General features: G+C 34.5%; 1 protein-coding gene across 7 annotated transcripts in view; it reads left to right on the forward strand.

Moving 5' to 3' along the window:
• Gpd2 (glycerol-3-phosphate dehydrogenase 2) overlaps positions 1-24,203 on the forward strand; it is a 137,759-nt gene extending 113,556 nt beyond the window's left edge. For 6 of the 7 annotated variants that reach the window (XM_023561018.2, XM_063259113.1, XM_005007688.4 and 3 more), the window contains 8 exons: positions 8,595-8,729; positions 8,954-9,129; positions 9,689-9,820; positions 10,666-10,824; positions 17,498-17,610; positions 17,698-17,776; positions 17,976-18,074; positions 20,877-24,203. In XM_023561018.2, the coding sequence (XP_023416786.1) occupies positions 8,595-8,729; positions 8,954-9,129; positions 9,689-9,820; positions 10,666-10,824; positions 17,498-17,610; positions 17,698-17,776; positions 17,976-18,074; positions 20,877-21,002 (1,019 nt within the window). In that variant the 3' untranslated portion in view covers positions 21,003-24,203. The remainder of the gene's footprint in view (positions 1-8,594; positions 8,730-8,953; positions 9,130-9,688; positions 9,821-10,665; positions 10,825-17,497; positions 17,611-17,697; positions 17,777-17,975; positions 18,075-20,876) is intronic. The other variant, XM_063259116.1, reaches the window with a different exon arrangement.
• The last annotated feature ends 883 nt before the right edge of the window (positions 24,204-25,086 follow it).

The following is a 25,086-nucleotide window of genomic DNA, read 5'->3' on the forward strand; positions in this document are numbered from 1 at the left end:
AGGCTTGGATGTCTTCCAGCTGTTTAATTATAGTGTCATGCGCTTTGCTTTTGCTAGTTGCATTAGTTTATAAATGTAATATGGTATCTTATTTCTGTGATGAACACTTCATTTCAGCAGGTTAAACATGATGGTAGAAAAATATTGATTTCTGACACTATTTCCCCTGTGTTCATTTAGATATTTTCACATGGCTCTTTATTGATTTTTTTGAAGGAGGTAAACATGAGAAAGAACATCCCAAAACGTATGCCTGTCTAACCCATGTGAGACAAAATCACACATCCAGCATAGTCATTTCCTCTGGGCTTCATTTTCTTTTAGTTTTAAAAACAAATACTTGTCTTAGGAAAGAATAAAAATATTCTAATTTCAGACAATCACATCATGCTTAAGTTTGTCAAACTATGAGAAATATCTGTCCAACTTTATTATTTATAGTCAGTTTACTCTTTACCTGTTATATATAGTAAAACCTGAATGAGTTATCAAGGATATAATAATAATTGTTTTTAAAAATAATGATAGAAGGATTGTTCCACTTTCTCACTGTCTTTTACACTTTGGAGGTATACCCTATTTTTTGTTTTTTCTCTCCCCAACATCTTGGAAATTGGCATCTAAAACCTCAACTTGCTGCCATCTGGATGAGCCAGTTTAATAAAAAGTCTGTAATGATGGATTTTTAAACTTTAATTAATAGCAGTTTTGCTTCCTTTCATTTTTATTTATAGTATTCATAGAATTTCGAAAGAGGATATTCAGTTGTCTGAATATATTATAATCGGAACCCTTACATAAATCTCACATTGGCTCAGAAACCCAAGTGTCCATGCTTTTGATTTTGCAATATAGTTTCTTAGAGTTTGATATAAAAGTTCAGAAAATGCTGTAATATTTCACCTAATATTTATTGCTAACTATATACAACTTACCTGGGGCAGTGTTTGGGATATTAAGAGCTGCTGGTACTGAGATGAAACAGTAACAAAATCTTTAGCTATCTTGGCAATTTGGGAACTGGAAAAAAATCAAGGCAAATCTTTGAGCTCTGAAGCACAAATGCCCCAAATTATATTATTTTGTTCAGATGTTTTACCATGGAGAGTTAAAGTAGGTTATGTTAGCTACCTACTCTCACCTACAACTCATGTGGCATAGCCAGTTTTCTGGGTAAAATTTGAGGGCAGGAATACTTAGTACAATAAAAGTACAGTATTACCTCAGTTCACAAATGCTTTTTGTTTGTGAACAGTTTGGTTCTTAAAAGCATTTGGCAAAATTTTGTTTTTGTTTGCAAACTCTACATTGGGTGACAAACACAACCACAGCCACCTTTCCCGCACAAACACAAATGTGATTATCTTTTCCAGAATCATGGAAAAAAATTAAGTACGTGAGCCATGTTACCAATATATCTTTTATTTCTTTGAACTCATGAGATTAGTAAACAAGGAAGATGCTTTAAACTAACATACACGGAACACAGAGAACAGAAAAAGTTTGCTGTTACAGCAGATTTAATTCTCATGAGCAAAGCAAATAGGTTTCAGTGGCAGTGTGTTCCACTAGAAGTGTGGGAAGGTGGCCATGGTGTCAGTAACCAGCTTGGTGATCTACCAGGACAAGGCTGATCCCTCGATTGGAGGCTTTTTATTCTGGGATTGCCGTGTGCTGTAAAGTAACCACTGGATATTGTGCCTATTTGAAATTCAGTTCTTTCTTCAGTAGTGTGAATAACATTTCGAGGGCTTAATACCTGCTTGCCACTAATAGCTAGCAAATTGGACAGTGTTAATATAAAACATTCTTACATTGCAGAAATATCTTTGGAGCTGCTATGCTTCTCAGAATTGATGCTACTTAAATATACTAGAGAAGGATATGCTCAATTAAAAAACATTTTTAGTAAATATTTATAGTACTTAATGATAACATTCATTGTGGGGAATTAGTACATGTATATAACATCAATTCTTTTTTTCTCATTTTAAAATTTTATTATAAATCTTTGTCATGTTAACTATCATAAACACATTAATAACCAGGTTGACAGGGTAAAACACATACAATTAAAACATGACAGTTACACAGAGTCATTGTGCACTCTTAGATACATTGATCATGCTGGACTATAATTTTTTTCCTCTATTGTCTTTTATTTTGCACATGTAAGAGAAATCATGAAATATTGAAGCTTACAATTCTGATTTACTTCACTTTGTCTTATGGTTTCAACATGCATCCTTTTTTCTACAAATGACTCAAACTTATCTTTCTTTGTGGCTGAGTAGTACTCCATTGTGTATAAATACCACATTCATCTTTGTGTAGTCTGCTTCCAAGATTTAGCTATTATGGATTGTGATGCTATAAATGTAGGTATGCATGTATTACTGTAATATAATGTCTTCAGTTCTTTTGGAAAGATACTTAGGAGGGGAATAGTTCAGTCAAACAGAATTTGTGTTTTTAGTTTTTTGAGGAATTTCCATAATGCTTGCATCAGTTTACACTCCCACCAATAATGAGGAAGAGTTCCTTTTTCTGTTGCAGTTTTTCCAGCATTGGCTCATTTCTTGGTGATAGCAGTCCTCTTTGAATTGAGATGAAATCTGTTGTTTTAGTTTACATTTCTTGAATGACCAATGATGTAGATAATTTTTCATGTGTTTGTTGGCTGTTTGTACTTCTTGTCGTTTGAGAAGTACCTGCTCATTTCAGAGCCTATTTTTTAACTGGATCTTTGACTCTATTAAATTTTTGACTTCTTTATTGTAGATAGTAGTCCTTTGAGGAGTAGGTTTCAAATTTTCCCTTGTCAAAAATAAGGTAGTTTAATATGCCTGGAGTAGTTTCTGTGTCCTCTGTTCTGTTCTTTTACCCACAAGTTTAATTTTTTTCTCCAGTGCTGTTTTTGTTTTTTTTTTAAATCACGGAGATATTCTAGTATAACTTGAAGTCCAGAATTCCCCCTGCTTTGCTCTTGTTGCTCAAGATTTGTTTATTCTAAGTCTCTTCTGCTTCCTTATGAACTTTAGGTTTGCTTTCTCTAGTTCTGTGAGGAATGCTATTGGTATTCTGAGTGAGATTGCATTAAATATGTATAATAGTTTTGGAAGTATGACCAAGTAGACTATATTGGTTCTGCTAGAACCAGTATGTCTTTCCAGTTTCTGATGTCCTCTTTCAGAATATAGTCCTGTAGCCTTATTATATTTTTGCATTCTTGGTTAGCTTAGTTTCTTAAGTATTTCGTTTTTCTTGATGCTATTGTGAAAGATATGGTTATGGTATTGTTTTCCAAATTACCCTATTAATGAGTTTGTTATTAATGTACAAGAAAACTGTTGATTTTTGAGTGTTGACTTTCTATCTTGCTAGGCTGTTGAATTTGGTTATTAATTCTAGGAGTCTTTGGATGGAGTTTTTGTGGTCTGCCATGTAGAGGATCATGTCATCTGCAAATGATAATTTAACTTCTAAATGCTCTGGCTAATGTTTTGAGAACTATATTTGACAGGAAAGATGATAGTAGATCTGTTTCTCTTGCTTGCTTCTTTCAGAACAGGATCTCACTTTGTAGTTCAGACTAGCCTTGAACTCACTATGCAGCCAAGGATGATCTTGAATTAATGGTAATTCTTCTGCCTCAGCCTCCCAAGTGCTGACATTACAGATGTGCCCTATCATACCTGGTGGTTCATGATTTTAGAGGAAAAGCTTTCAGTTTCTCTCTGGTGATATTGGCCATTGGTTTGTCATGGATGGCTTTTTATCAGATTGAGATAAAGACTTCCTATAACTATTTTCTTCAAGATAGTTTAAAAATCCCAAATGAATGTTGGATTTTGTCAAACCTGTTTTGTGTCTGCTGAAATGATCATGTGATTTTTGTACTTTGTTCTGTTTATGTGATACATTTATGATTTGGTTATGTTGAATCATCCCTGCATCCTTGAAATGAGGGTACACTGACACCAGTGTACATAGTGTGATCTTTCCTGATGAGTGAGGAACTTAGCTATTATTTCAGTTTGGTCTCTTCGTTTTAGACAGCACAAATTGGTCATGATGTATGATCTTTTTGATGATTTGCTGCCTTTTGTTGCCAGTATTTTATTGATTTTCGTGTGTATGTTCATTAAAGAAGTGATCTGTAGAACTCTTTTTTGGTTAGATCCTTTTCGGATTGTGGAATCATGGTGATGCTTGCTTCCAGGAATGACTTTGGGAGAACTGCTTCCCTTTGGGAAATGCTTAATTTAATGGAGTCATTTAATTTAGGGTTTCTTAATTGTTAAATGAAACAAAGAAATTGATTATCTTGTAAAACAAAACCCTGGATGTAAGAAGGTTTAAGAGGTGATGAATTCAGTGATTCAGTAATAAAATTTCTTTTTTCTATCCAAGGTTTCATCATGGGGTTGTTTTACCCATGGTTATATACTGCAACAGCTTTGATAGAATTAAAAGATACGGCAATGATTCTTTATTTTGACTGTATCTATTCATGCTTTAGAGTCTTTCTCCAGTAAATTATAATTAAAATTTGTTTGACATTGTATAAGGTTTTCACTGTGGGTAAGTTGTTTATAGAAAAGTCTGTTATCTCAGTTAGTTGTTATTTTTTAGTTTATGAGGTTAGAATTAATGTTTCACATGTTTAGCTATACTGTGCCCCATGGGCATAGATTATAAACTGTGGCCCTGACAAGTTATTACTAAATGTGAGTGGTGGTGGTAGGGTACAGAGGTTATACTTAAACAATAAATAGCATTTTGAATAATCTAGGGGTTTTGTGAGGATTAAACAAGTCATTAAATCTCATCTTTTGGTCTAATAATATAGAAATCCTGCATGCTAGAAACACTGATATTTTAATTTAAATGGTACTATCCTTAGCAATATATATTTTTTTGAATAAATTTAATCCCAATGGTCATCTGATATAATTCACAGACTAAAAAGCTGAATATTAAAATCTCAAGAAAAGTTCTTAACGTGTTGTGAACTTAGCTATTATTTCACTTTGGTCTCGTTGTTTCAGACAGCACAAGTTTCATAGATGTGTGTTTCTGCCTGCTGTAATGGAAAAGGCAAAGCATTCACCACAGATTATCTGCATATGCTTTACATTTATTCTGGAAAGTCTAATTTTTCATTAAACAGCTGATAAATTAGTCAGATACGTCCAGGAGTTGAAACTAAATTCCTGATCCTTGGGGCTGCCTAAGGAAATTTCATAGACATTGGAGGGACTTTGTGGTGACCACGAGGACGTTGTAAGTGGGTGTTGGTTAAGTTCTGTTTTTGACTTGGAGGGTGATGCGTACACTGATGAAAAGTAGTAATAATTTTCTAGTTAGGTTTTTATTTTTTGTAAAGATTTAAACCCCTTGCATTATTTGTGTTGAGGGCTTAAATTTTTTTTTATTTCAACTAGTAAAAGTTTGCAGTATATAATGATTACATTTCTCATGAGAAATTGGTACATAAATAACACATCTAAATTTTTCTTATAACCTTCCCCTCTCCCTCCATGTCTTGGCCCCCTTCGCTTTTGCAACAAGATCTGTCTTTGTTTCTGTCTGTCTTTTATTTTGCTCTTTATATTTTGGATTTCTTATATAAGAGAATTCATGCACAGTTTAAAATTGTTTGATTTATTTCACAACATTATGCTTTTAAAGTGTATCTGTTTTCCCCCAAAAGACTCAGTTTACCCTACTTTACAGCTGAATAGTGCTCCATAGTGATGAGCTTCTACATGACGTATAGAAGTTTGCAGCGCACGAGTTAACCCCTTGCACACAGAAACCATCAGGTTTAAACATATTTGAGAGAATGCTGGCATCAGAGGGACAGATGTAGGGCCACCCACATGGAGATCTCAAATGATTTCCAGTCAGCAAGACTGAGAAGCTTTAGGCCTACTCATCAATTAATTATGTCCTTTCTCTGCTTTTTTCAGTTACAGTGTTTGAATATGGGCTTCGTTATACACTTAGCGCACCTCTTCTTTCAGATGATAGTCTGTTTAAGAACATAGTCCTTAAGCCCTAAAGGAGCAACCTTAAAATATACTGGATTACTTTAGTTGAATGTATCTTTACCAGAAATGTTTTTCACTTGATAGCAAGACAGGGAAGGGTCAGTTTTGTGTCATTCAGTATAATTTTTTTTTAAGGTGTTTCCCCTATCCTTGGTAAGGTTCACTTATATTTAGGACTATGTGTTATAATCATTTCTGGAAGTCTTTATGACTCCTTATAGCCTGCAAGATATATACCAAAATAAAATTTTCAGGTGGTGCTGTGTATAGAATACAGAATATTTACTATACAAAGTGGAAACAGGAGCTTGAAAAGCTATGCTTCATCCAATACATTGATTAATTTGAACTAAGGCATGAATGTAGTATAGGCTTATAGAGGTCCTGATACTTCTGTATTATATGTAAAATATTTCCTTAAGCTTATAGTTTAATACTTGAACTGAATCAACTTATCCTTTTGTCATGGTTTTAAAAAATTTTAGTTAAATATACATAATGTAAAATTTACCATTTTGAAGTATATGATTATTATGGCATTAAATGTGCACAGATTTTTTGCAGCTATCACCACTATCCTCAAAACTTTTTAATCTTCCTCATGAAATTCTGTATCCAGTAAACACTAATTTCCCATCTACATGCACAACACTTTGATGGAAACCCCTCTTTTTCTTTCTGCTTCTGTGACTTGATGATGATGAAGTATTTTATACAGTATAAGTGAAATTATACAATTTTTGCCCTTTTGCGATTGGTTTATTTATTTAGGATAATGTCTTTAAAGTTCATCTGTTTTCTGCATGTGTCAGGATCTCCTTCCTTAAGGCTGAATAATATTCCATTTTATGTATGTACCACATTTTTTTATGCACTCATCTGTTGAGGGACACTTAGACATCTTTTGACTCCTGTGAATAATAATGTGAACATGGATGTTTAAAGACACTTTCCTCATCACTGGAATAAAATATCTGAAGCCCGCAGTTTAAAGGAGAGATTTATTTTGGCTCTCAGTTTATAGAGGTTCCATTGTAGAGGTTCCATCTAGTGACTCCAAAACAGGACATTATGGCAGAGGCGATAGCTGCTCAAGGGATGGTATCCAGGAATCAGAGAGAGTAAGGGAGGTTCTGAGGAAGAAGATAAACCCTTCTAGGCTGTGCTCCCAGCCCTACCTCTTCCAACAAGGCCTTACCTCCTACAGGCAAGTCAGCCGTGAGCCCCCATAGTCTTCTACTTTACAGAAGCCCCTGTCTTATGGCACATGACTTTCTTGGGAGGCTTCTAGATACGAACTATAACAGTGGGGGTATACATTTTCTCTGATTTAAATGCACATTAGTGTATATTCAGGAATGCGATTGCTAGATCATATAGTAATTCTAAGTGTTTACTCTTTTGAGGAATTGCCATATCTTTTTCATAGCAGTTATACTGTTTTACTTTTTTTGTTAGTACATGTTTGTATTGCATAATATATACATTCCTTGTGAGAGGTGGTCCATGTACATAACAAATCTTAATTGCTTTTTTCCTTCTTGTTCCTCATTATTCCATCTCTTGATCTCTTTCCCATTTTAGACTGATCTGTCTCCCTACTTCTCTCCCCTCCCTTTCCGTTCCTCCCTCCCTTCCTTCCCCTCCTCTCCCCTCCCCTCCCCTCCCCTCCCCTCCCTTCCTTTCTCTTCTCTTCTCTTCTCTTCTCTTCTCTTCTCTTCTCTTCTCTTCTCTTCTCTTTTCTTTCTTTTTTGAGACAGGGTCTTACAAGGCAGTTCAGACTGGCCTTGAGTTTGCTTATGTAGTCCAGACTGGCCTTAAACCCATGGAAAAACTCCTGCCTCCGTCCATGTCTCCTAAATCCTGGGATTACAGACATACTATTATCTCTTTTATGCTGCTCTGTTTATGATTTGGCCTTCTCGTATAAGAGAAATCGTGATGTTTAAGCTTGATTATATTTCTTACCAGCAGTGCATAGGGGCCCAGTTTCTCCCTATGCTTACCAACATCTGTTTTCTGGTTTGATTGTTGTTATTAGCTTGTATTGTTTTTGTTTAAGAAGGATCATTCTAATGAATGTGAAATGGTACTTCATTGTGGTTTTCATTTGCATTTCCCTAATGATTATTAATCCCAGGTATCTTTTAATATGCTTACCTATCATTTCTATATCTGATCTATTAGCCTCAGCTGCTTTTAAGTCAATTATGAGTACTGTTCAGTAACTTTTAACTGTTCCAGGTTGCCCCATATGGAGGGCTGCTAATATTTTTCCTTGCTTCCTGTTTTGTATTAACGTCATGGGTTTCCAGCTTCTTTTTCAGGTAGATTTAGATTATCTTTATAACAGAACAGTTAATCCTCAATGAATTTTTCTTGTACCCATCCAAACTCTCAGTTCTTAGAAGAGGCTGCTCAGTCCTTAAAGTGTAGCCTCATGCACTTTCAGTGAATGCTTTCCTATATATTAATTTTTTTCATACTTTTGGTAAAATTTTTTTAGTAATTATAGCTCATAATACTACTTTTTGCTAGTGAGAAGAGGAGATGTCCTGGCAGCTTGGAGTGGTATCCGTCCCCTTGTTACAGATCCCAAGTCTGCAGACACTCAGTCCATCTCCCGAAATCATGTTGTTGACATCAGCGAGAGTGGCCTTGTCACGATAGCAGGTAAAGATATCATCATCTTGTTATTTGAATATTCTTTAGATACGAACTTGACTAATTGTCCTACGAGATTCTCTTCTAACTAATGAACAAGATTTTTTTTAATGATTCTGATTAGAATCTTAACATTGGTTTGCCATGTTTATTATAAACAATAGGCAATGTTGGTAATTAATAAGTTGAAATGGTTAATTAAAGAAAACTAATGGTATGAAATTTTTCTGTAGGTGGGAAGTGGACAACTTATCGATCTATGGCAGAAGATACTGTAAATGCTGCAATCAAGTTTCACAATTTGAAAGCAGGACCTAGTAGAACAGTTGGACTTTTCCTTCAAGGAGGCAAAGATTGGAGCCCGACACTGTACATTAGGCTTGTCCAGGATTATGGACTTGAGAGTGAGGTGAGTAGTCATTACCACATCATCTTACTTGACTTACTTCATCTCTCACTGTTACTAACAACAGGATAAGCAGCCGTAACGTGGCCTCTTTGATTTAGGTATTCATTTGCTGAGTATATTCCTCTGTGTATACTGTGAAAGTAAAGTAAGAAAAAAAAGTGATTGTTCTTTTGCCACAATTGCCTAAAAATCAATATACATTTAGATTATAACAGAACCTGGAGTACATTTGTTTTATTCCTGTTGCACAGAGTTTCCCAAATTCTTTCCTTCCTAAGTTTAAGGAAGGCTGTTCTTCAGAAGTGATATCATGAGCAAAATGAGGCTGAAGCTTCATTAGTCACTGATACAGTGATACATGAGTAGCTGAGTTAGTGCTGGTCTAAGCATTTGTGAGCCCAAGTGGTTTCCTCCCTCAAAATCAAAACCTAATACTCTCTGAGAAATACTAGTTGCTGGCTGTAAGAAAACTGAGAAGGTAAGCATGCACTTTTTTTCCCTTTGTACCTAAAATGATTGGTAGTCAAAGTCCCTCCCTAATGCAATTTTATTTATGTAGGTGGCACAGCATCTTGCTGCTACCTATGGTGACAAAGCTTTTGAAGTGGCCAAAATGGCAAGTGTGACTGGAAAAAGATGGCCTATTGTTGGAGTGCGTCTTGTGTCAGAATTTCCGTATATTGAAGCAGAGGTATGTGAATGATCACACGGGCAGTTTTGTCTGCAATGGATTACCATTTATCTGTTCAGTCTTCATTTCCTTTAAAAATTGCAAGAGACTGAGTTTTAATGTATACATGTTAGCTAAGACTTGAGAAAAGTGTGTGTCTTCCCAGTATAAATTCTTTCATTCAAAAAACTAATTCTGAAATAGTGTTGATAGTGGTAATAATAAAAATAGACTTCATTCTTCTGGATGGAGCTATCCCAAGTCTTGTGAATTCATTGCTCTTCCTTTTGTGAATTTTTGCATCTGGAGTATGTGTCACCCATTTCTTTCATGACGGCATACCTTTCTATGACAGTTTTTTTTTTTTAAATATTTGAGTCTTGTTTCTGACATTATTGAATGTTTAAACTCTGACATCATACTTTTATTTGTGATTCATAGCTTTAAAACACTCGTGTCCAGAAACTGTTCATTTTTACATTGATTCAGGGTTTGTGTCCTGTGGTTTCCCCAAGACAGGCTACTTTATAGCCTCCAGAGTTAGGATCCTAACATTTCTCTGTTCTTTCTTTGCCCAGTTATAATAACTTCCCTATTATGTGTAAACAAAGAGAAGTAAGTAGTTAAATTACTGTGAGTAGTTAGTGGGGAGTGGTGCAGTTTGCATGTTAATGCCAGGTTCTATTCAGGAAGTGGACATTAGCTCTTACACAGTTTATTCCAAGATAGAATACTGGTGTTATGTCACTATTTGTCTCATGCATCCTGGAAAAACACAAAGCATAAACAGAGTGTCACTTTTTCAGAGGATCAGTTTTGTAAGTGAAACTTTATTTCTTTTTTTAAATTGTCTTTCTTTAATTTAGGTGAAATATGGGATTAAGGAGTATGCCTGTACTGCTGTGGACATGATCTCTCGTCGCACTCGCCTGGCTTTTCTCAATGTCCAGGCTGCAGAGGAAGCCCTGCCCAGGATTGTTGAGCTAATGGGCAGAGAACTGGATTGGGATGAGAAGAAGAAAGAGGTATTATATAGAATAGTAGAATCAGTTTGTAGAACTAGTATTTTTTGATGGTAACCTTAAATTTTTGTGAATTTATACATTTGCTGGGCTTTTGAAAATGGAAATATATTCTTGAACAAAAATTTTGTTGTTCTTGGAAAATATCTTAGAGAATGTTCTTAAATTCATTCCTGGAAAAGAAAGATGTGAATGATTGTGGGTTAGAACCTCTTCTGAATTTCATTGAAAGTACTCTTAGAATGTAGTCAGTGAAATTCATACTCCTGCTAACTTGTCTTTAGTATGACATAGTGGTTTTACTGTCTGATTACCAAGTGTGTATCATTTATATCATTTGAGATTTTATATTTATATCTAAACTTTAATAATAAAGCCAACGATGAGGTTTCTTGTGATAAACAGATGATCTTTATGTTTTTTAATTAACCCAAATTTCTGTGATGTGCAAAAGATAATGACATATTTTCATAAATTAAAAAAACTTTGGGCACTTACTGGATTCAGTTTCTTTCCAGTTGCTTTTTCTTAAGTCCATTTCATTTAGGCTATTTTTATCAACAGCTCTTTGCTTTATTAATCCTGGCCAAGCTTACCAAAATGTCCATTTTACTCAGTATGCAACTCTCAGTCCTCATTTTACTCAACCAGTTCTCAGTATCTGACATAGTTGGTTCTTTTTTCTCGAATTGCTTTCTTACATTCTGGAAGACTACCACTTTTGAATCACATGCTATGTCCTCCAAATATTCCCCACAGACTTTTGCAATCATAAATAGCTATTCTACTCTTCTAGTTACTTAGGCCCAAATGTTACTATTATATATTATACATCTTATACCTTCTCTAAATCTATCAGTAAGACTTAGCATATTTATCTTCAAATACTGTTTCGGTTCAACTTTTTTTTCCACATTCAACTCGTGTCATCCTGATTTAGGCTCCTAGTAGCTCTCATATGAATTATTCTAGACTGTACACTGATGTCTCTGCTTTAACAACTTATACACATATCCAAACCATTGGATATTATCAATCAAAAAGTTAGAGGGATGGAGTATTAATTTAAGTTGGCTTCTAAGCTATCAAAATGAATTATATCATGGAGAAAATTAGTGTAGCTAGATGATGAAAGTGGCATAAAGCTGATCCCCGGAATACTCTCAAGAAGTTACAAAGATAAGCAAGAATCAGGAGGAAAGAGAAAGTAATAACTAATGAGTAAGTGAGAAAAGACTAAGAACAAGTTGTGACTCAGAGGGTAACTAAGTCCATTAGAGCTGTTCCTAAAAACTATAGACTGCATGGCTTAAACAACAAACATTTATCACAACCCTGGAGGTTGAACAGTCCAAGATCAATGGACCAGCAAATTTGAGGTGGGTGACATCCTGCTTCCTGATCATAGACAGATGTCCCTCTTGCTATTTTCTCACATGAAGTAAGTGAACATTATTTAGCATTTGTGTCATATACTGAATCATCAAGAAAGGACTAGACATCTGGCCTGTCTATAAAACATTCTTATTTTGCTCTTGAGTCCCAAAGAGGGTTACATATAGGAGTTACCTGGAAAATACAGTGGAAAAGGTAGATTTCAAAGCTTGACCTTGGCCTACCAGAGTCAGAGTCTTCAAAGATGAGAACATGTTCCTATATTTTCAAAATTATCACCTTGTGATTTTCATGCACTGTACTGTAGCAAACTGATGGAGGAGGCCACTGGTCAGAGTGCCTTAATCCTAATTGTGCTTCTGTCTGGGATAACCTTTATCTCATTTCGTAGTTGAGGAAACAGGCTCATATAGTAAAACCTAGTCAGTTCCTATGAGCAGTTAAATTGTAAAGCTCAGATTTTGAAACCCAGTAATCTGATCCCAGAGCATAAACTATCCCCACCCAGCCCTGTTGCTTCTTCATTTGGCATACTAGTTTGTAACTGTTCTAGTTTTAAGTTGTAGTTTGATCAGCAAAAGCTCTATACAGAGACACCACAAGAATGAAAGCTACGCCTGTATTCCTGACAATCACTTTTACCCTGGAGAAGGATTGAGGATAATAGGTTCTTACAGAAATTACAGTAGAAATGAATTGAATATGTAGCAGCATATTTTGTGCAAGGAATTCAAACTGTAGGAGGTAGGAGGAGGGAAAATTTCTGTAAACTGGTTGTGTTTGGAAATGAGATTTATTTAACTTCATTTAAAATTTTGTGAGCAGATTTATGTGCTTAGAAATAGTCTTCCATTTCCCCTTACAAAGTAACAAAAATAAAAGACCTAAACCTATTATTCAGTACCTGAGACATGAGAGTATTAATGAGAACCAGGACAGTCTAGAGAGAACAAAGGAGAGGGAGGGAAAAAAAGAATTAAAAGGTTAGAAAGTTGGACTTCTGTGAAAAGGTTAAAAGCATTGGGAGTATTTAACCTGTAAAAGTGAAAGAGGAACAAGGTGATAAATAACTGTGCACATGAATTGTGGTTGTTTTGCTGGTCAGTACTTAATGAGTGACTTGTATACGGCACACTATGCCAAATATTTTAGGGGAATAATAAATGATTCATAGTTTCATGGAAGGATCTTGAAATCTAATCATGTAGTTGACACATACATGTACCTCAAAAATGGATAGATGGGACTAGGAGATTAGCTCAGCGCTTAAGTGTCTGCTTGGCAAACATGTAAGTTGTGAGTTCGATCCCCAGTAAATCCCCCCCTCCTCCAGGATGTATGTTTTCAAAATTTAGAGAAATACTTAGAATAATTCTTATATAAGACCAAAATCCAATCAATGTAGAAAAACTAGCTAGAGAGGAAGGCGTTGTCTGGCAGAGCTGAGAGTTGATAGGGCCATGGCAAGGACATTTAGAGAGACACATTGCTAAATTGTGACTCTCGGATCATACAGGAAAAATTACTGTCTGGTCAAAGGAGTAGGAAATTCTAGGTTAAACAAATAAAGAAAAGCTTTCTTTAGATAATTTGGAAACTTTGAAATGCTTATGTATATTGCCAGGTCCAAAAGAGAACTTACTTCAGGACAAACCAAACTCATTCTTTGGGCTAAGCAGGAAGAGTTTTAATATTTCTTAGGACATATTTTGGAAAATGCTGCCTTATAGAATTTGATACAGTAGATTTTGTAACTTTCAGACAAGGGATACAGTTCATTGACTTTAAAGAAAATAACACTTAGGTAGATTGAGTGTTGCAAAAACAAATATTTTCAAAGTTCATTTCAGTAGGAAGGAAAGGGGGAAACCAGTGAAGAAGTGAGGTGACTTGACAAAGCAGGCTGACAAACACCAGGTTTAAAACTGGTAGGAGACAGCTGCGCAACAGCGACAGATGAGATAGCAGGAGCAGTTTGGATGTGCATGGACAGTGTCAGGAATTGGCTGAGTGACAGGGATCAAGAAGAATGCAAGGCCTAACCTATATCCTGCTTGATGTCCCAACCTCTATAAACTCGAATGCTGGACAGAAGGGAGAATGTTCAGCTTACAGTTTAATACCAATGTTATTTCCCTGCTCCTCCCCCAATACCACTTTCATGTGAGAAAATGGCAAAATAAATATTGATATGGGAGAATAGATACTCTAGGAGGCTACCATTTGTCTCCATTAAAGGCTAAATGAGGTTTATGTTAGTTAGAGACTTTGCTGTTGGGATTAATTACTGTTTATCTGTAAAATATTACAGCGAATGGGAGCCTACAGACAGAAGGTGGGCAAATGTAGTACCACATTTCAAAAAAGGAGTGAAACGAAAAATGTAGTTTGTAGTGTATGTATAAACAGTTGTCTTATCATTGCTGTTGGGTGGTCTTCTAAATTACTGCATTTACGTATTTACTGTAATTACCTATTTAGCAAGCAGTGGTGATAACTGGAAGCTTATGAGGAAGCAACTTAGGAAAAATCATTTCAGATATCTGATTTTCTTTTTAGATCAAGAAAGATGATTGTAAAATCAGGGAAATATAGACATTATATATATGGGTTCCATATTTTATAAAATTTCATGTGATCTTTATAATTTATACCCAGTCAGAATATCATTTTGGATCTCAGAGGAGATCTCTGATACCAGATAATTAGCTCTTAAGCAGGTTTAGTCTACTTGGGGCAAGTGTTCAGATATCTAGGTTGATGTCATGTAGTTTTTGTCTAACCAAAAACTAATGGGTGAATGAAAGGTAACAAATTAAAACTATGAGTGAAATTTAGTTAAGTATGATTGAATAGAAACAAATGGTAAACTTTGCAATAGATCAAAAAAAAAACTTCATCTATTTAGGGTACATTAGGTTTACTAGTAGCACACGCAGAAAAATATATGGTTTTTGTTAACCGTATATTTAACCATAGCTGTTCCCAAATCCAGTTATACTCTTAAGCTGCATTAATAGAAGTCATGTACTTAGACTGATGAAGGTGGTAGTTTTTTCCATTTTAGGTACTTGCCAGATTTCTTCTGGATTATATTTTTTGTTAATAATTATGTTATATGACAGCATATTTACTGTCTGAAAGAAATGCATGGCAGACACATTTGACATCATGTCATATGCAAAACAGTAGTTACAAACTAAAAGAAAGAATGACATCAGGAAACACAAAAATTCTGAAGAAGAAAGTACATGATACTATTTTACGTGTATTGAGAAGGTTTATTTTCCTATTGCAAAGTGTTGCTCATCCAAAACAAGTTGAAAGAATTGCGAGGAAGTTGTTTAATCACAATATAAAACTTGCTAAGAATTGGAGTCATCCTTTTCTGAACTACTTTCAGAGGAATTAAATTTTCTCCCAGTTGCCAGAGCACTTTAGGTAGGGTCTTATTTTTCCATTTTTGGAATGTTATAGAGGAGGTGGAGTTAGGAACATTGTGACCCTAAAGGAAAAATCTCTCCTAGTTTTGAAATACCATGACTCCTTATTTGATGGACTATGGATAAATTACATAGGAATGAACGGACATGAATTAAGTAAGAGCTTACTGTTCGAGGAAGCATTAAAGTTGGCATTTCCGAGGATACGAATTTTTAACTGGTTTGTAGAAAGTGACTAGTCAAAATTGGTGGAATAGCAAAATAATTTTTCTTAATGACTAGTGAATTTTCTTATGTGAAGAGAGAAGTCTGATAGTGCATAGTGCCTTCATAGATAGAGATTCATGGACAAGTTTTATTTAAACACACACACGTTCACTTTTTCAATTTTAAACTCAAACTGTTATTTGACATTGGTAAGTTTTTATTTGCCAACATTTCTAGTTCTTTTTTCCTAAGAGGAAGTTTCTTAAAGAAAGGAAGGAATAATATCAAGAATTTTGTCTTCCTAGGCAACAGAAATGTAGTATGTCTTACTGCTAGCATAAGAAAACACATATAAATAAATTTCATATAAGCGTGCGCATGTTGTTGGCTTATTTCTTTTGTTTCACTTACTGGCACCTCATTTTAGAGCTTGGGACTCCTTGAAATAGTAACATCTTTTGATGGGTAATTGAGGCATATAAGATGTGGTTTGGTTTTTTCAAGGTATTTCTGTATAACAATGACTGTCAAGGTGCCAGTGGTTTAACACAGCAAGCACTTATTTTTACTTATCTTACATAAAAATTGCATCTTAGCTGTTGTGGCTCTTCTCCATAACCAGCCTAGCTTCAGATTTCATCCAAGTCATGCTGTTTTCATGGTAAGGGAGCAAGAGGCTAAGAAAAATTACAAAGTTACTTTCAAAGGTTTCATTGGAAAGTTCCATGTATTTTATCCATGTTCCATTGGACACAGTCAACTCAATGACCAAGTTTACAGAAATGGAATTGAAAAGAATATGGGGAAGAAGTGTGTGTGTGAGCACATATATGAGAAAACAGAGTTGTAAACAAAGTATCTGATAAGAGAATCAGCTTGGAGGTACTTAGATGCGAGAGTGACATGAGGGACACTAAGGACAGTGTGTGCAGCCTAGTATCAGGTAAGACCTGGGGTGTGGGAAGCAGAGGGCAGCTCTTCTTGACTGTAGCTATCAAAATTCTGGGGGCAAAATTTTAACATAGTTAAGTACTGGATATCTGCTTTGGTAGTGAATGTGGTATTATAGTAGTTGTTCAGCTAATAGATATCTTCCCTTGTATTTGCTTTTTTGTTGCCAAACCATGACAATTTATTTAGTCCTACAGGATTTGCTGGTCAATGCTGTGCAGTAAGAATACTCTGCAGTAAAAAGAAACAAAATATTAAAACATATATCAACATGAATCATTTTGATATATGAAAGCAGTCAAAAACAGAAACCTACACTCTATGTAAAAACTTTTATATGATATTCTAGAAAAAGTAAACTCTAGCCACCAAAAGCAAATCAAAAGATGCCTGGGACCAGAAGTCAGGGGAAGAAATTCACTAGAGATGGAATGAGGCTTTTTAGGGTGATGGAAATGTGATATCTTGGTTGTATTACAGTATACATCATATTGTATATGTAAAGAAGTGTATTTTATTGAATGTCAGTGTAGTATCAGTAAAACTGAAACAAATGCAGGTATGCTAGTCAAGTAAGTGGAGGTCAGCTTCCTTCTTGAAGACTAAAAGGAAGAAAGACAAAAAAGATCAATACTTATCTCTACAAAATTTTAAACTCTGTGCATATGTCTCTGTTTTAGAAAGAACTTGAAACAGCCAGAAAGTTTCTCTATTATGAAATGGGCTATAAATCTCGATCGGAACAGTTAACAGATCGCTCTGAAATTAGCCTACTGCCTTCAGACATTGACAGGTACTGCAAATGAGTTTCTCAGTTCCTTTTTTTTCTTCTTATCCTATGTAAGTGTATTTTTACCATTATTCAAATGCTGTATTCCAGGTACAAGAAGAGATTCCACAAGTTTGATGCAGACCAAAAAGGTTTTATTACCATTGTTGATGTTCAGCGTGTATTAGAGGTAATATTTGGAGAGAGGCTTCTTAATATACCTTTGAAAACAGAAGAATATAAAGATGAAAAGATGATATTATATAACATCTTCCAATCTAGTGTTTTCTACAAGTAATGCTTTTAATTTTTGAAAGCTTTTCCAAGAGAAATGAGATGTGCATAATTTTTAACCAAACTTCATTTTTCTGTGTATTTATTTTACTTAGAGTATCAATGTGCAAATGGATGAAAATACACTACATGAAATTCTAAATGAAGTAGATTTGAACAAAAACGGTCAGGTTGAACTCAATGAGTTTTTACAGGTGAGTTGTGGTAAAAGGAAACGTGTATTTGCTTTTATCTTTTGGCTTGTCATTATCCTAAATGGATGTTCAGCAATGAATTCTGCAGTTCACTCATTTGTCACTTTACTCTGAAAAATAAGAAAGATTCAAGCCAGCAATGGTTGATTTGTCTGCTATTTGGTTCATATTCCTTTTCTTTCTTTTTATAAGGAACATTCTGTTACATTTAGCAAATTAGATAAAATTCAAGTTAATTATGGCTTAAAAGGTTGAATAAAAAGCATGCTTTGTAGAGAAGTATATCATGGAATATCACTACTAGACCATTCTTCACTTCCATCGAGAGAAGCAGCACAATATTTCTAATGTAGAAAGTTAATTTTTTATGGAAGAAGCTTCAGAAATTACCCTTACAGTCATTTAAGAATTGTATTTACTTGAGAATGTAATTATTAGATTTCACATGCTAAAGAGCCTGAAAAACAAAAGGTAGGAAACTTGCACTGTTGGTCAAGCCCATGTAGTTTAAAACGTTTCCGTTTCCAATTTTCACCTTATTTAAGTTTCAATTATTCAATCTTGGTGGAATAAATTTTGTTACTTCAGCTTCATACTGAATGCTACACATTATTCCTTAAAAGCAAGAAATTCACTAAACCCGAACATTATTTGTAGCTGTCCATAGGAGTCTGCATGTGAAGAATGTATTGGTTTCTAGGCAATCAGGTTATTTTCTGTAGTGCTTCTTGGGCAGGTATTTCAAATGAATGCCAGGTCTTGCTTGCACCATGGCAATGATGAATGCTGAACATGAAATAAATTAATGCTGGGGATTTTGGTCAATGTCAGCCCTTTCTTCACTGTGTCAAGTTAAACAAACAAGATCAAGGCAAAGGAAATGGTAATTGTCTCTCTGGAGATGAGCTGCTGATAAGAGCATTGTTGAATCTAAATGCAGAAAATCTTCACAGGTTGTGTCCAGCATTACAAAAAAGAATGTTTAGTTCTTTAGCTTACTTAGTTAAATACACATTTTAAATAGAATTTAAAATTTCTGCTTGGGAATTTGAAACCGTCTAATGCTTTTTTCTTGGTGTAAGTTTTCTGGAGAATATTTAATTGTCTCAGAATTTTAAAAAACTTGACTTCAAAGAAATGGCTTGTTTCATTCCACATGTACTGTAAATAAACAATAGCGTTTAGGATTGAAAAACTTGGATTTTAGAAACAGTAAGAATTTAATTTTATGGATACATTATATAGTTTAATCTTTAATTTCTTGGATTTAATAGAGATAAGCACAGTGACAATAATTTAAGCCACCTGCAGGTTTTCTTGTAGAGTTTTAAAATAATTATTTCTTATCTAATTCTAAACGAAAGAACTTATAGGAAGGACAAATATAATGTAATTCTCAATGTAAAAAATGCAGAGCATGTATTTCATGAATTATATTCAGATCCCAGTACTCCTTTTTATATAATATGATTTTTAGGTACATGTAATGTTTAAAGAAAACTTCTGAGTTTTTTTTTTTTTTTTTTTTTTTTTTTTTTTTACGGTTTGTACATGTTACTAAAAGAAAACTAGTTCTATCAGTTTTGTTAGCTGTGATAAACTTTGAAGGTCTTCCTGGAATCAGCGACAAAACAGTAAACAAATTGTTCTATCTTCAGATGTCAGAATTCCTTATATTACAGTTTCTCAGATGTACTTGGGGTTTGTTCAAACAGAATATTTTTCTTTTCTGAAGATTAACAGCTCACATTAATCCTGATAAACATCTATTTTTGAATATTGAAATCATTTTTAGGGAAAGATCACTATAGATATTGCAAGTTACATGACTTCATTTCCAGATTTGGGCTTTAATGACACTTCTGCATGTAGGAGTCTAACTCTAATAAGCAATCACTTGTGAAACAGCTTTTAATAAGGTCATGAAATTCTGATCCAGCCCCTTGGCTGATGCCTCTGACTCCTTTTGAGAGCTGTTGTAAAGAAATATATCCCTCAGGCTAAAAGCTGTAACTTAAAAATATTTCACTAATTTTTATATGTATTTTTTCTGATATATAACTCTGTCCTAAAGTTAAAAAAAAAGATTGGTGAAATGAAATCAAGAAAAGCAAATAGTTGAAACCACATCAACTTCAAATGGAAGAAAAAAATCCTTATGTTCATAATTGCAAGGTGCTTTCCAGATTAAAGGCCTTTGCCTGCTGACTACATGTAATTTCAAGACTAATTCTGATTTTATCCATTGGATAAAATGAATTAGCTAAAATCTGGGCTGTAGAGTGCTTTTAATTTTTAGGGTAAGTCTCTGGGTCCATTTTCAAGGACTTAAAAGTAAATTACTTTTAAAAGTCTTTAAGGAATTTGGATTTAGGGAACTTGAATTAGTTAAGTATAGTAACACTGAAAAAAGGATAAATATAGGTCATAGTTTGTTTTTCTTCAATCCTTGAGGTACTCTTTTAAGATTTTTCAATGCAATTAAAGACCCAGTATTTGAAATGGCTTAAAAACATTGCGTCCTGCCCAAGCCCATTAAGGAACAAAAAGTAACACATTGTATTTACTTTTAAAGACAGAACCATTTGACAGGTAGATGTCATTTTTGCAGCAGTGATGAAATACATGTCCTTTCCCCTTTTTAAAGCGTTAAAAACTTCATTATTTTAGCTGCAGTATTTGCTGTGGTTGTTAATGGAGCACTCAGTTGCACCTGCCTGCTGCAGTGGTATCCGTGAAGAGCTGGAAGGAAGGGAATACTGTGGCCTGCTTTCTGAATCTGTTGTGTATTTTCTTTTGAAGCTGATGAGTGCTATTCAGAAAGGAAGGGTGTCTGGAAGCCGGCTTGCTATACTAATGAAAACTGCAGAAGAGAACCTCGACCGAAGAGTTCTAATTCCTGTGGACCGTAGTTGTGGAGGATTGTGAGTCTGACCAGTACATCCACAGCCAACAAAAATAGGAACAACAGATCACTGTGTAACAACCAGAGAGAACTTAAATCACTCTAAAATAGTGGCTGTGTAGCTGCTTTTTTTTTTTAACACTGGAAAACATTCCAAAATATTAGGATGTTGGTATACTTACCAACCTAATTGAATGAAACTTTATTTGTATTTACCATTCAGTCTGGCTTCCAAAGGTGTATTTTTTCATTTTCAGTGCATATTGATTTCATGTTTTACATTCATTTTGTGACCTGTTAGACTTAATACTCTTCCTCCTTGATTATTTGTGTATTTACTATAAATTAGCTCTAGAGGCAGAATATTTTGGCAGAAATTGAAGAAAGAAGCTGGAAAAGTTTTGTGAAACACACAAAACTTTGGACATTGAGTTTGTAGAATAGTATTTCTTTTTAAAAAGAGTGACCTGTTGAAATGATAGCCCCATTCTTCTTTTTGTCTATCTTTTCTAAACAGTATTGCACAAGTTTATATTTTCAGCATGATTGGCATAACCTGAGAGGGAAGAAAAAGTTTAGATCTGTTTACAAGTCTCAAAGTAAAACTCTGAAAGCTTCCAGAGTTGCAGGTAGACAATAAGGATGGCATTGGCATTTACTGGTTTACTGGGAGTTACAGTGATAGCTTCATCTCAATAGTTTTTCCCCAGGCACTCACTGCTGGTTTTTTTTTTTTTTTTTTTTTTTTTTTTTGCTTTTACTATTATAGTTGCCAGAAAGATCTTTGCTTTTCTTACTTTAAAACAAGCATTTTAAGTGGCAAGTTGGATTCAGTGGAATGAGACTATAATTTTCTCATCTTTACAATTTAATACGTTTATGGTTAAGAACATGTGTTTATTAAACTCACATATAACAAAATTTTCCACCCCCAAATCCTACATTTTGGAACAAGTGATATTGTCAAACCTGACCTTTTTAGGGGATTATTTACAGCAGGTAAATATGAATAGAATAGAATAGATGCCAGTTTTTTAATATGTAAAATAAGGTACTATATTTCAATATCAGAGGCTAATCATACTGCTTGGCATTTTTCTCTTTCTGTACTTTGTGGAAAAACTCTCAGATGACCAAAAATAAACAAAAGAAAACAAAAATCACACCCAACACACAGACTAAAACCAAAAATCAGTGTACATTGAATTTAACAAGTAAAAATGCCAGTTTGGAATGCTTTTGCTGTATTTTGTTGGCATTTTAACTAGTCTTCTTAATATTTATTAATTGTACTTACTATCTACAGTATTTTTTTTAAAGATTAGTTTCTATATGTCATAGGAAGCAAAACTATATCTTATGGTGGGTCTTCATTTCACATTGAGGTCTTATTTTTTAAACTGGTACATAAAACACTTCTGTGCTATAATTTCTATTTATGTTAACATTGTAGAATATCTTTATGCTTCACTCAGGTAGGTGATGAACTTGTATGTCATAATATGAACTAGAGGCTCACTTAACCAAGGCCCGACCCACCACCTCTGAAACAAACAAATCACAGGAAGAAACAGTGTTTTAACTCATTTTTAAATGAAGTGTAGATTCTGCTTCCTAAAGGAAAATCTAAAAGAGTGATGATGCTCTCAGGTGTCACTATGAATTTTTTTTCTTTCAAAGTGTGAATTTTTTACTTTAGCTTTTAAAAAAGAAAACATAAGCATGTGACTTTGCAATGTAGTGTTTTTCTACCAAGGCAATAAATTTACTGTTTAGACCTCCATGGTATTAAATAGGTAGTAGAGCTGTCCTTTAAGACATCCAGATCATATACCACAACATTGTATTGTTTCTCTCTCTCCTTTTTTTCTCTCCTTTTTTCCAGTTAGATCAAGAGAACAGTGACTTGTGTCCCCTCTGATTCTGTTACAGTAGGGACTGGGCTTACAGTGTGACTGGTTTGGGCAAATCTGTGTTTTTCAAACAGGCCTTGATTGTGCACGTTTTGCTATGAATGAAGTTCCTTTAAGGTCAAAGAAATTCCCCATGTCTTCGTTTTAGCATATCTGCTTTTGCTTAAAAACTGCAAATTCTAAAATGTATGCTCCTTCACCAATCCCAGAGACTCATTTTGAAAATGAATTGGTTTTAGGCCATTACTGTGACTAAAGTACCAGGCATCATTGTATAAATTCTTACACCTGCAAAGCTTCTGTCTCTGGATTAAGCAAAGAGGAAAGAAATAGGAGAATAAGCTCCTTCAAAACATTTTAAGCACGAAACAATGTTTTTTTTTCTTTTGTATAAACATGATAGTAGTTGATTCTGTTGGGGTGAGCGTGCAGGGATTCCCTTTTACCTCTGAGTGATCTGTTTGAAGAGCATCTGAGGGGATTCAGGTGAAGGAACGCCCATCTGAGCTGGAGAGTTGGCCACTCCTTTAAATAGCTCCCACCTCAGTCATAACAGCAGTGATAATGCTGGATTATTTGTCAACTGAAGGTCATTTGCCTCGAATTCATCATGCTTCAGTGTTCTAGCTTTCAGTTTTATCTGAGTGCCACTTTAGAATTTCTACTATTAAATGCATGCTTTTTATTCTGCATTAGTTTCTGGCTGTGTTTTGTCTGTTCAAAATGTGTAGTTTCTTCTTTTGCACCACAGACATTTCAGTCTGATTTTCACTAATACACTGTAAGGACATTGATTTTATTTTCTTCTTTTTATGTATTTGTAAAGATTTTTTGGGGCCAGGGATTTAGCTTAGTGGCATAAGCGCCTACCTGGCAAGTGCAAGATCATGAGTTGAATCCCTGGTATCTGGCATATTAATGTAATCATGTGAAAGTCAGTGACTATAAGTTGCACTGTTTTGCATTATATCAACCTTTTCTAGGGAATAAAAAAAAGCTACTATATTTTCAGAGAATATCAGGCATAAGCAAGCTATGTACTGGAGTCGATATACACACTGCATGCTTTTATATGTGGCACTTTTATGTATTGTTTTGGGTTATTGTTCTAGATTGGACTGTTAAATGCTATGTTTGAGGCTGGGTTGTCATTTTTATAACTGTCTTGGTGTTTTATCGCCATTATTTATTACCTTTGATATACAGAATGAGCTGCATGCATTTATAGAGCAATAAGATATATTTAATGTGCCTTGTTTTTAACTGAATAAGAACTGAAAGCATGACTCAATAAAACTGATTAAAATGGTCCATTTGCTGGTATTTGATGTTACTTACAGTCAGACAAATAACTTTGATTACTGTTGAAGTTCTTTAAAAAGTTTGAAAATATCTTGAGAAACTGTTTTAATGACACATGTTATATTAGCTTAGAATTTTGTAACTTTATCTCAAAAGCGAACTATTTAGATGTAGATAGATAGATGTAATTTCATGAGACTACCAGAATTATTTGCATTAATTTGTTGCTGCAGCCTTTACAGCATGACTTCTGTATCTGTGCAATCCTATTCTAAAATTACATTCATGCTATTACAATTCAGTTGAGTTCTTTTTTCTTCCCCCACCCCCGCTTTATTTTCCCCAACCAGAGCTTTCAGCCTATGCATTCCCAGGCACACTGATGAATTTTATCATAACTAAAATCAATAGAAATGAATGGGAAAGATTACATAATCCATTTTGATCATCTTACATGTCAAGTTAGTGCTGGGTTGCCAAGTGTTGATAAATGCTCTGACAGAAAAAAATGCTATATATTTTCATTGTCAGTAAATCAGTAAAGCTGTTATCAGTTTTAATATTGGGCAAATTTTATAATGCATGTGTTATTCTACAGGTTTTAATTTGCTCTTGTGCATGAAGTATATTCTCTATTTGTGGTTTAGGGATGCTACTTCCTGGTTCAGTGTGGTCAAGGACATTTGTGAGCTACTAAAGGTTCTTTGAAATTACATAGAAAAATCCTAAGCAATGACTCCCGTACAGACTCGGAACAATGAACTGTTTGTTCAGTTCCTGGGAAAAAAAAAACAAAAAACAGTTCAAAACATTTTTCATCAATTGAGCTTATCAAATTTGAAAGCACTTTAAAATTTGTCAACATAAAATTTGTCAAAGTAGTGCCCCCAGT

The sequence above is a fragment of the Cavia porcellus genome, unplaced genomic scaffold, assembly GCF_034190915.1.
Source record: "Cavia porcellus strain 051 isolate PalLab524CR breed Dunkin Hartley unplaced genomic scaffold, mCavPor4.1 scaffold_12, whole genome shotgun sequence".
Taxonomy (NCBI): Eukaryota; Metazoa; Chordata; class Mammalia; order Rodentia; family Caviidae; genus Cavia; species Cavia porcellus.